The 12451-nt window shown below is 33.4% G+C and overlaps 1 protein-coding gene and 1 non-coding gene across 4 annotated transcripts in view; one reads left to right on the top strand and one right to left on the bottom strand.

Annotated features, from left to right (window-relative positions):
- Positions 1-12451, top strand: part of SPG11 (SPG11, spatacsin vesicle trafficking associated) — a 73676-nt gene that overhangs the window by 11150 nt on the left and 50075 nt on the right. For all 3 annotated transcript variants that reach the window (XM_015595893.2, XM_015595892.2, XM_006920418.3), the window contains exons 8-11: positions 7324-7456; positions 9699-9854; positions 10212-10387; positions 12209-12385. In XM_015595893.2, coding sequence (XP_015451379.1) covers positions 7324-7456; positions 9699-9854; positions 10212-10387; positions 12209-12385 — 642 coding nt within the window. The remainder of the gene's footprint in view (positions 1-7323; positions 7457-9698; positions 9855-10211; positions 10388-12208; positions 12386-12451) is intronic.
- LOC112469871 lies at positions 5339-5457 on the bottom strand. The gene has a single exon (XR_003042741.1). It is a non-coding gene; the product is annotated as a 5S ribosomal RNA (ribosomal RNA).

Here is a 12451-nt window from a genome sequence, read left to right on the forward strand (position 1 = left end):
GAAGAAAAAATTATAAGAAATGGAGGCAGCTATAAGCTGAAATGAAGTGGAAGCAAGTTATGGAAAGCTTGAACAGGAGTGATCTTTTATTCCTACCTTATAGTCCCTACTCTTCTAAAAAAGGATCCAGCTGTAGAAGTGACATTACCTAAATTTATATTGCATTTTCTAGATCAGAAATACTTTTATATGCATTATCTAATTTTGTCCTAAAATAACTACATGAGATGGGTTGGGTAGTTTTTATTCATTTCATTTTACAGATGAAAAATCTTAGGCTCACGGTGGTTAAGTGAATGGCCCATAGCCATGCTAATAAAGACAGCTATAATCAGAGTACTTTCTATTATACACACAGCCCCTGTGAAAGGTCAACAACTAGAAGTTTATAATATGTGCCAGTTTGTTTTTAAAATGACAGCTTTACTGAGATAAATTTCACCCATCTACACTGTACAATTCAGGAGCATTTGAGATCTTGCCCCCTGGCATGTGTTGTCATTTTGGCTCAAGTAAATTCTTAAAAAATTCTCTAAAAAATAAAGATTAAAAAAAAAAAAGTGTAAATTTTAGTAGTTTTTAGTATATTCAGAGCTGCACAACCATCACCGCTGTCTAATTCCCATTTTTATCATCCCAAAAAGACACTCCGTACCTGTTAGCAGTCATTTTCTATTTCTTGAGGCTCCTTAGTTCCAAACAGTAATCTGCTTGCTGTGTCTGGATTTGCCTGTTTTGGACATTTCATATGACTGGAGTTTTAAAATACATGGCTTTTTGTGACTGGCTTCTCTCACGTAGCGTGTTTTCATGGTTTATCCGTATTGTAGCATATATTACTACTTCATTCCTTTTTATGACTGAATAATATTCTGTTATATAAATATACCACATTTTGTTTGTCCATTCATCAGTTGATGGATATTTGGGTGATTTCTTCTTTTTAGCTATTATGAATAATCCTGCTATGAATAGTGGAGTACAAGTTTTTGTATTACCATATGTTTTCTTTTCTCTTGGGTATACAGCTAGCAGTGGAATTACTGGGTCATTTAACTTTTTGAAGAACCATTAAACTGTTTTCTATAGTGGCTGCACTATTTTATGTTCCCACCAGCAATGTATGAGGGTTCCACATGCATAGTTCCACATCCTCATTAACTCTTGTCCATCTTTTTTATTATAGCATCCTAGTGGTTGTGAAGTCAAAATGAAGTGGTATCTCATTGTGGATTTGATTCACATTTTCCTAATGACTAAAGATGTTGAACATGTTTACATGTGCTTATTGGCCACTTGTATATCCCTTTGGAGATGTGTCTATTTAAATCACTTATCCATTTTTAAATTGAGTTATTTGTCTTTATTTTTGAGTTCTAAGAGTTCTTTATATGTTCTGGATACTAGAACTTTGTGAGAGAAATGATTTGCAAATATTTTCTTCTGTGGATTGTCTTTTCATCTTCTCAGTGGTGTTCATTGAAACATAAATTTTTAATTTTGATGAAGTAAATTTACTTTTTTTAAAGTTATTTGTGCTTTTGGTGTCATATCTCAGAAACCATTGCCTAATCTGAGGTCATGAAGATTTACTCTTATAAGAGTTGTATAGTTTTAGCTCTTATGTTTAGATTTATGATGCATTTTGAATAATTTTTGTATATGGTCTGAGGAAGGAATCCAGCTTAATTTTTTTGTATGTGGATATTCAGTTGTTCCAGCACCCAATATTTAAAATTTTACATTTATATAAGACAAAATATCACTGTATAAAATTTGAATAATAGGGGAAAAAAGAAAATTTGTTACCTATAAATCTATTATCCAGAGGTAATCATGTTTACTATTAGAGTTATTTCCTTATACTTGTTTTTTCCTAAGTGTTAATAATCAGGTTTTATCTCATTAATCTTAACCCTATAGGTAAATACCATTATTATCCCCATTTTATAAATGAGGGAACACAAGAAATAATTCAGATATTCATGGACAGTAGGTGGTAGCGCCAGCATTCATGGACAGTAGGTGGTAGTGCCAGGAACCTAGGCAGTGTGACTCCAGAGCCTCTGCCCTTATATAATGTATGTGCATGTCTGTGAGTTTAATTAGAATTGTATCAGATATACAGCATTGTTTTGGCCTTAGTCTCCCCCCACATACAAACAAGTGAATATGATTTAAGTGATAATAATAAAACAAATACTCTTATACCCACCATCCAGCAAGAACTAGATTATCAGCAATATTTTTTAATGTGTGCCCCTCCCCATCCTCTTCCTTTACCTCGCCCAGCCTCGGTTAACTGCCATTCTGCAAATTTTAACCATTCCCTTGCTTTTCTTTATCTTACTCCATATAACTGTATCCCCAAGTAATGCTTTTTAGTTTGGGCTATTGTTGAATTTTGTGTACAATAGAGTCACTGTGATTCTTTTGGGATTTGCTTTTTTTTTTCCTCACTCAACCTGATTTTTTGGTGATTCATCCATGTTGTTTTAAATCTTTAAAAATTTTTTATGATTCATCAAGTAGGTTTTCTTTTTTTCTTTTTTTCCTCCCCTCTCCTCTATCTACCTCCCTCCTCCCCCTATCCATGTTTTTTGTATAACTAGTTTATTCAGTTTCACCTCTGTGTAGTATCTTATATGAATATTTCTTTCTTTCTTCAACTTTATTTCCAGTTGTTTGCTGTTATAAAAATTGTTGCTATAAACAATTTCTTAGGCATCTACTGCAGCACCTGTGCAAGAGTTTCTCTATTATGGTAGTAGAATTGCTGGGCCATAGGACATGTGCCTCTTTAACTTTACTAGATAATACTGTAGTTTTCCAAAGATATTTTATCAGTTTACGCTCTCACCAGCAATGCATGTGAGTTCTCATTGTTGTCTTTGCTAATACTTTGTATATCCAGAATTTAAAACATTTTGCTGGTATGATGGGTTTTAATTTGCATTTCCCTGATTAAGGTTGAACATCTTTTAATATATACATATGTACATTTATACACACACATATACACACATATACACACACATATATGACATTTAAATTTCTTTGGTAAAAGTCTTTTGCTTATTTTTCTCTTGAGATGTTTGTCTTTTTTTTAATGGTTTGTAGTGTTTGATATGTTCTAGATACCAATACTTTGTTATAAGTGTGGTGAATATATTCTAGTCTGTGGCTTGTCATTTTGTTTTCCTCATGAGATCTCTAATTTTAATATAGTTCTAAATTTTAATGTAGTTTAATCAGTTTTTTCTTTATAGCTTGTGACTTTTATCCTGAGGTCACAGATATGTTTTCATATTTTTTCCTAAGTTTTTCTTATGACTTTCACATTTAAGTCCTTTTCCATTTGTTATGCATGGTGTGAGGCTGGGACCTATCCCTCTATCCCCCATATTGATCACCATTTGTCTCAGCAGTTTTTTTCAGAAGTCGTTTTACAGCTGATCTAAAATGTCTTGTCAAGTTTCCATATATGCATGAGTTTGTTTCCGGCTCTATTCTGTTCCATTGGTCTTTGTCTATCCTTAGGGCAGTTCTATCCTGTCTTAACTATAAATCTTTTAGTATTATTCAGGATGTTTTTGTTATTTTCTCTTAACTCTCTTTCATATTTTAGGATCAGCTTGTCCAGTTTCATGAAAAGTTGTTAGGATTTTAATTAAAATTCCATAAATCTTTATATCAAGTTGGGAAGAATTGACATCTTTAAGATATTTGATAATCCTATCCACAAACATAATTTCTCTTCCCATTTTTTTAGGTCTTTATTAATGTCTTTCTATAAGATATTACAGTTTTTATATTAAGAGCTTTTGATATCTGTTAGCTTTATTTTTAGTGTGTTTATATATGTAAATACTATGTATATTTATATATGCATACATATTTATATTTAAATGCTATATGTTGAAATAGTATATTTTTTTGTTTAAATATTGTATACAAGTTATTATAAATGGTATATTTTTAATTTACATTTTGTTAGCAGTGTAAATACTTTTTTTATATATTGAGTTTTGTATCTAGCAAATTTGCTAAATTCTCGTTAATTGTAATAATTTACTTGTTAGATTTTGTTGAAGTTTCTGTATAGGTAATCTATAATTTAACATCGAAATAATACAATTTTGTTTCGTATCTTCAAATCCTTATTCTTTTTACTTTTTTTCCTTGTCTTATTTTGCTGCTGGAACCTTTAGTATAATAGACCCAGAAGTTATAGTTGTCATCCTTATCTTACTCCTGATTTTAAAAAAGTACACTTGTAATATCTCTCTGTTAAGTTGTGTGTGCGTATTAAGGAAACCTTTAGAAGATTAAGTTCCCTTTTTTTTCCAGCTGTGAATTTTTATTATGAATGGGTACTGAATTTTATTGAATGCTTGTTCTGAATCTATTGAGATAATGAAATGAATCATTTCCTTTAATCTATTACTGTACTAAACCACATTAATCAATTTTATTATTTTCATGATGAAATATAACATGTATTAAAAGAGTATACAGGGGAGCATTTGAGATCTTGCTTCCCCGGCAGATGTCATCAGTTTGGCTCAAATAAACTCTTATAAAAATTCTCAAAAAAAAGTATACAGAATATATATAGTTTAACAAATACTTACAAAGCAAAAAATTTTTAACAATCACCTAGATTAAGAAATAAAACATTACTAGCACTCAAGAAGCTCCTGTACCCTCTACTAGTTTGGATATTAAATATTCAGTTTATGTTCTTTTAGAGGATATCCTAGTGACATATAATGTGCATATTTAAATTATCAAATCCAAAGTTAATAACTTTACCCTTCTGGATAATACAAGGCCATTACATGCTTTAATTTCACGTACTCTTATTTGTGTTATTACTGCTTTTTTTAACCATGTTAAGTTAAACATTATTATGTATTTAGGTTCATTTCTTTTTACACAAATGTTATACTTTTTTTTTTCATTTCTTTTCACATTTTAGACCTTCCCTCTGCCTAAAAGTGTATCATTCAGAATCTGCATTAGTAAGGAACTGCTGAACTCTCAGTTTTCATCTAACTAATGATATCTATTTTGCTCTCATTTTGAACAGTATCTTTGTTGAGTATAATTCTAGACAGGCAGTTGTTTCAGCACATTCATGATCACTTTTTACTGTGTTCTGGATCCCATTGTCATTTGAGAAGTCAGCTGTTGTTCCTTTGAGGGTAATCTTTTTTTCCCTCTTCAGGTTACTGTTTTTTTGTTTGTTTGTTTTTAGGCGAGACAACCCTTGGTTGACCTCACAGATTGCAAGGACCTTGTCAGTTTACAATCCCTTATTTTTAAAAAAATTTTACGCCTACAGCACCTGGTCTTCCTAAGTGGTCTCCTATCCAAGTACTAACCAGGCCCAACCCTGCTTACCTTCTGAGATCAGATGGGATCAGGCTTGTTCAGGGTAGCATGGCCATAGACTTCAGGTTACTTTTGTGATCTTTTTGTTTTTTTTGTGTTCTACTGTGTCACTGTGATTTTATGTCTCACTAATGAGTTATAGTCCTCAATTGGGAAAATACTGGTCTATATGATGTTTTTTAAAATTTGTTGAAACTCAGTTTCTAGCCCCTAAGTACTCAGTTTTTATAAATGTTCCATGTACTTGAAAACTAAATGTGTATTTTCCAGTTGTGACAATAGTACTTCAATCAAAAGTAGACTTTCCATACTTTTTCTCTTAACCTCTATGAGTCTTCATTACATAATAATTTCTTTATTTCTTCTAGCTCACTATTTTTTCAGCTATGTCTACTGTGCTATTAAACACATGCACTGAGTATATAATTTCAATTTTTACATTTTTATTTCTAGAATTACTGTTTGGTCATTGTTTTTAAATGTTTTTTCAAATTTTTCAAATTATACAGAAAAATTGCAAAAAAATAGTAGTGAACATCCAGTTATCTTTCACCTACATTCACCAACTTTTAACATTTTGCCATATTTGTTTTAATTGTGTGTGTACTTTTCATTTTGTTGAACCATCTGAAAGTTGCAAACTTTATAACTCTCCACTCTAAGTACTTTAGCATATATCTCCTAAGAACAAGAATATTCTTTTATTTAATCATACATAATTTGATTTTTTTCCTCCTACCACCCAGAGCAAGGACATAGTTTGTTGATAGTCTTCCCCTGGGGGCAATAATTTTTCTAGTTCAGCCCTTTTCAAGCATGTCAATTTGCATGGACCCTAGGTTTATTCTCTTTTCCTCTATACATAACTTCCACCAGTACCTCTTCCTCCAACTTGCCTGGTCTGTTAACAGCCAGATTTGGCCCATTGGTTCTCACAGTGTTGTCCCAAGAGCAACACATCACCATCATCTGAGAATTTATTAGAAACGCAAATTATCAAGCCCTACCTCAGACTTATGAAATCAAACTCTGGGGGCAGGGCTCAGTAATCCACATTTTAACAAGCTCTTTAGGCGATTTTTACTCATAGTATTAGGAGTGGCAAACTTTTTCTATAAAGGCCAGGTAGTAAATATTTTAGATATTGCAGGCCATGTGGTTTCTGTTAGAACTATTCAGCTGTTATTGTAGCCACTTAAAATATAAGTGAATGAGTATGTCTGTGTCCCCATAAAACTACCTTAACAAAAACAGGCAAAGGCTGGATTTGATTGGCGAACTTTAGTTTTCCAACTCTACTTTAGTGCATCGGAGATCTGCAGATTACTTTAGGCAGCAGTTGGCTTTAGAGCTCACTTTTCTGGATTTGTCTCTCCTTGTTTTTATCCCCTGAGAGTTTTTCTCTGCTCTGTTCAACTGAGCATTTAAAGATATATACACACTTTTTTTTTTTTTTAAATCTGTGTTAAATGATCTCTGTAGAGAATTTCCTCAAGACACCTCGTGAGAAATGGGAGTCTGTTGTTGGCCTGCTTTTCAGTTAACTTTATACCATACCGCTTTAACATTTTAATTCAGATAGACTATACCTTAATTGTAAGGATGATCCTCAAGAACCTAGTTTTCAATGGTTTTGAAATTACGGAACAATAGCAATGAAAGAGTTTTCTTGTCTAACCTCCTGTTTCTACTGAAGCAGAAACTGATGTTCAGTAGGTTACAGAGACTTATCCTGATTGCATAATTAGTCATTTTCACAATCCTACTAGAACCCAGCTACTCCTGCAAGATAAAGATAGCCTTGTGTCTCCTTCAGTCTCAGCACATTTAAGTTCTGAAGTTTTTTTGTTTTTTGTTTTTTTTTAAAATCTGTTTTCTGTTTTTTTTTTTCTATTATAATTTTTTTCTGATTTTCTCCCATTTCAGGCCGGTATAGAAAATCGTCAGCTAGACACAGTAGATTTCTTTTTGAAGAGCAAGGAAAATCTTTTGAATCCATCCTCAAAATCATCTGTATCTGATCAGTTTGATCACTTTCCATCCCATTTATATTTAAGAAGTAAGTAGAATAAAGATGTCTACATTAGCATTTATCATTTTATCTTTTTAATCACTTTCAAATTATTGTTGTGTTTTCTTATGACTTATTTACTTGCCAAAACTCAGTCATGAGATTTTATATAGTCTGTGGAAACTTGAGAGAGTTGTGAGAATCTATAAATGTTCTCATTCTAAGCGAGGTGTTTATTGTTTATATCCTTTACTGTGCTTTGTATTTTTAGTATGCAAGGAAGTGCTCTTTTAAATTTGAGACTTTTGTTCAAAAGAGAATGAAATTCATTTGCTAAATTGCCTATCCTTGCAAGTGTTTGAAATGTATAGTGACAGTGCAGCTGGCTGAGTTATGGATTGAGACTTGTTATAAAAATTTTCAGCCTGACTCTTCTGCTACATTACCAACACTTTTAAAGATTTTGGCTTTCCTTTTCAGTGAACAAGAAAGCTAGCTTTTATTTTTGGACTGGGTAGCCATTTACAGATCTTCTCAGAGGCATAGGGTAATAAAGTATGTTTCCCTCTGTACATGTTTATAATCTTATAATTTTTTTATTTGATTATATACTATAGATATCATTCTTGTTAATAATGGATATACTTATTTATGGGATTGTAGACATTTGGTCCTGTCCCAAATATCCACAGAGACGTTTGGCTCATATCCAAATGTTCTTGAAATTTGGTCCCGTTGAAAACCTCCATGAGCATATTTGGTCCATACCAAGTGGTCCTTGATATTTGGTCCTGTCAAAAAAAGTTCATGCTTAGGAAATGTCCCTACATTCAGACAGCCCATAATACTTATTTATACTTTGGGTTTACAGGATTAATACATAAAAAACATTATCATGTTTTACTGGTCCAATAATTGTGTTGTGGCTGTATTAACGATAATAACATTTCTTGCCTCAGTAGCCTAGCTGGTAATGGCACATGGAGTTAGGTAGATGAGTTGGCATGGACCAAATGTATCCTTGGATGTTTTGGACAGGACCAAATGTCCTTCAAGGATTTATGGTGGCATAGAATTTCATTGTATGGACTGTACCATAATTTACCCAACCAAACTTCTGTTAGACATTTAGATAGATTCTAATTTTTACTGTTGTTTGCAGTGTGCTATAAATGCTGTGTGTGTATAATTTCACATATGTATAGTTACTTAGGATAAATTTCTAGATGTGGAATTTCCAGGTCAAAGAGATAAATAATTTATATTCTTAAATACTTTGATAAGTTGTCCTTCAGAAAAGTTTTACCAATTTGTACTCAATGTGAAGAAAATGACTACTTGCTTTTTCAACATCAATATAGTATTAGTTTACTGAGAATGTGGATTAGAAATTTTCTTTTTTAAAAGCATTCTGTTTTGAGTGCAGAGTTTGGTATTTTCCCTTTTGAACTGCAGACTTTTTTTATGCTCCAATTTTTTTAAATTTCAAATTTATGGAAAAAGTTCAAGTTTGTAGTGGTAAGTGAGGCTCCATCAGCAAGCATATGGTCATTGTTCATTTCTCCTGCTCTTTGGTGGTCTGTGATTTTTTTTTGTCACTTTATTCTTACCTGCATTGCTCTACCCTGAAGGGCAGGCGGATGAGTCTGGAAATAAGCATGGGAAAAGCTTTACCTGCTCTCCTGGGGTAAAACCCATGTTTCTCATTAATCCCATTTAAACAAATACAGTCCTAGAGCTGATGTTGAGATAAACAGGAATCACTTCACTAGGGCCTGCAGTTGACAAATGGAGGATTCAGGGACCCACCCTCCTTTCTTTCACCCGCATGTTTTAAGAGAATGGTTTAGGAATCAGACTGGCTTTTACGTTCATATTTTGACTCTGCCACTTACTTTCCAAATTAGCTTGGGCAAGTTATTTATCTTCTCTGAACCTCAGTTTCCTCATCTATGATAAGAGGCCTGTAACACCTACCTCTCAGGTTTTTGAAAGGAGTGAATGAGATTGCATTTATGAAACACCAAATACAATACTTAAGATATAGTAGGTGGTCAGCAAAATGATAGTTTTGCTATAGTAATACCAGTAAATAATGACTAGTAGTAAGGAGAATCACTAAAGTTTGTAGGTAGTAAGACTTTTCATAAAGGTTTCGTGGGCTTTTTGAGAATAAGACATTGGTCCTTGTTTTATGTTTTAAAATACTACAGTATGGTATTTTTGGATATGTTTATTTTATTGGGAGAATCCTGGTATTTTTCATGTTAATTTATTTGTTCTTTCTCAGATGTGGAAGAGCTGACACCAGCATTGGATTTACTTTGCTCAGCAATTAGAGAAAGTGATTCTGAAACCCAGAGCAAAAACTTCTCAGAACAATTGCTTAATCTTACACTGTCCTTCCTTAACAAACAAATAAAGGAGATTTTTATTCATCATGAAGGTAAGAATAACAGCAAAGAAGGGTGCAATTGTCCTGTTACTGTGTCAGGACAAAAATGTAAGTATTCCTGTTTCATGAGAGAGCATAAGCCAATGGAGTGCCATTTGGTAAAGGTGGGTAAAATCAGTGTGTAATTTAGTGAGTGAAATGGATTCTAACACTGGGAAAGTTGGCAGAAAGTCTAATCATTGTGAAAAGAGTTATATTAAATCATGGAGCTACTTGTAAATAGGAAAAATCTCAAATTTCTTGTTTGAAGTTTTGAAAACACTGAGTTTGAATTTTAACATTTTCTCTCTATATACACACACACATATTTCTGTATATATGAAATTGTTCCATTGGTGTTTTCCATAGAGCTAGATGAACATCTACAGAAAGGAGTGAACATTTTGACCAGCTACATTAATGAACTTCGAACTTTCATGATAAAGTTTCCTTGGAAGCTAACAGATGCTATAGAGGAATATGATGTAAATGAAAATGTCCCAAAAGTAAAGGAGAGCAATATCTGGGAGAAATTCAGCATTGAGGTAAATATGAAGAATTATCATTTCTTTTATTTACCAGATAGAGGATCTGAGAAAACAATAGAAGAAACCAAATTAAGCTCTATACACTTGTGATTCAGAATCTTTGAGAAGAGTTTTAGGTTTTATAGATTTTAGATCTCTGGACATGACTTCAAATTTGTTTCTACAAGTCTCGTTTAATTCAGAACACAGATAAGCTTCTTCTTGATGCCATATCTGGCCACTTGGATCCAGTGAGACACCATCCCCAAACCTATGGGAAGCGGCACTCCCTTAGCAACACTATCAATAGCTAAGGCTTGCCACTTTAGACTTATGCTTTCTGCCTGATCTTTGAATAAATCAAATCATTCCTGGTGATTCGATCTTAGGAAACTTTATTTTATGACATTATCGCTGGAAGTATAATCGATTTGAGTCTTGTCTCAGATTCTAGTCAAGATTTTGCCATTAAATTTTCCGTGCTTATCTGCTTGGCTTTCTTTTTATAGAAGGTAATACAGCCAAAGTAAGCTGGGTTGGGGACTGGAAGAATCCCTCCACCCACATTAAATATTGGAAAGACAAAGGCCAAAATAGCTTAACCCAAATGATCAGAATCAACAAGGAGTGAAAGTGATAAGGCTGAGAGGCTGCCAGGTTTGTAGGAGTGAGTTGTTGGGTGGAGACATAGGGAGAAGTATGTGGTATGACTGCATTTTCTTTGTCTCTTATTCATCCTCTAGTCAAAATTTATTTGACTTTCCTTCTGCCTTTTTTAGCTTGTATTTTCCACTCTCTTGCAGGTTTCATCTCCAGCTTTCCCCACTTTAATATCCTTCAAAGCGCCATCCATGGGTCCTCTGTTCTTTTTACCCCAAATCACTGATTTTTAGTTTGGAGGAGGGTAGAGTTCACTTTGATGGAAGCCACGGACTCTTGTCTCCAAAAATATACATGTAAATGTGTGCATGTGCACACAATTTTGCACATTGATAAATGGGGTTTACAGACCCCTCTAAAGCCCCAGGTTAAGAAAATCTCCTTTCTGTTCTCTTTGAGTTTAGGTCTCAGTTTGTGCTTGATTTCTTCTTTCTTGTAGTATTATGGTAACATACTTCCTCACTATCTTGAGCTTGCATCTCTTTCAGTCCATTCTCCACATTGCTGCCTGAATAGTCTTCCTAAAATAGATATATTTGATTACATCACCTCTTGCTTTTAAGATCCTTCAGTGGCTCCACATAAGTTTCAGGATACAATACATCTCACACACACAGTGCCCTTCATGATGGAATCTCTGCTTTTCTTTCAAGTCTCATCTGCTACTCTCCCCAACTTTTTCCAGTTATATTGAGTAATTTGGAGTTCTCTGAAGACTTGATGCTATTTCTTGCCTTTATGCCTCTGTATATAATATTCCCTCTTTTTGGAACACTTTTCCTCCTTTTTCAATATATGTATATAATAGTTGTCTTTAAAACTTTTACTTCATAAGTTACCTCTGCTAGGAAGCACCCCCCGCTTTTTGTCACCACTGTTATTTAGATGCTCCTCTTCTTGACCCTCCTTTCTAGCACCCTAGGATACCTGTATTCTCTCCCTTATCATATAGTACTATAATCAGTACTTTATTTGTGTGTCTTCTACTAGTCTAAAAGCTCCTGGACAGCAGGGTCTCTCAACTTTATATCCCTGGTGCAAAGCCCCAAATCTAGTAGTAGAGTTTCAATAAAAGTCCTGTAGTAGATGCTCAATAAATGTATAAATTCTACGTTGATAATCATAATAAGGAAATAAAAAAGAACTTAAAAGGCAGATTTTTTTCTTCCCTTTTCTTAGGACGTTATTGCCAATGCCATTTTAAACAACAAAATACCAGAGGCACAGACTTTCTTCAGGATTAATAGTCATTCTGCTCAAAGACTCGAGGAGCTGATTAGAATAGGCTTAGATTTGGTCTTTGACAATTTGAAAAAGAACAATGTAAAGGAAGCCTCTGAACTTTTAAAGAATATGGTGAGTAGCATAATGCTTTTTGTCTGATCTTAAAGTCTCTAAAGTAAGAGAAGATCTCTATGTACT

The sequence above is a fragment of the Pteropus alecto genome, unplaced genomic scaffold, assembly GCF_000325575.1.
Source record: "Pteropus alecto unplaced genomic scaffold, ASM32557v1 scaffold86, whole genome shotgun sequence".
Classification (NCBI taxonomy): domain Eukaryota; kingdom Metazoa; phylum Chordata; class Mammalia; order Chiroptera; family Pteropodidae; genus Pteropus; species Pteropus alecto.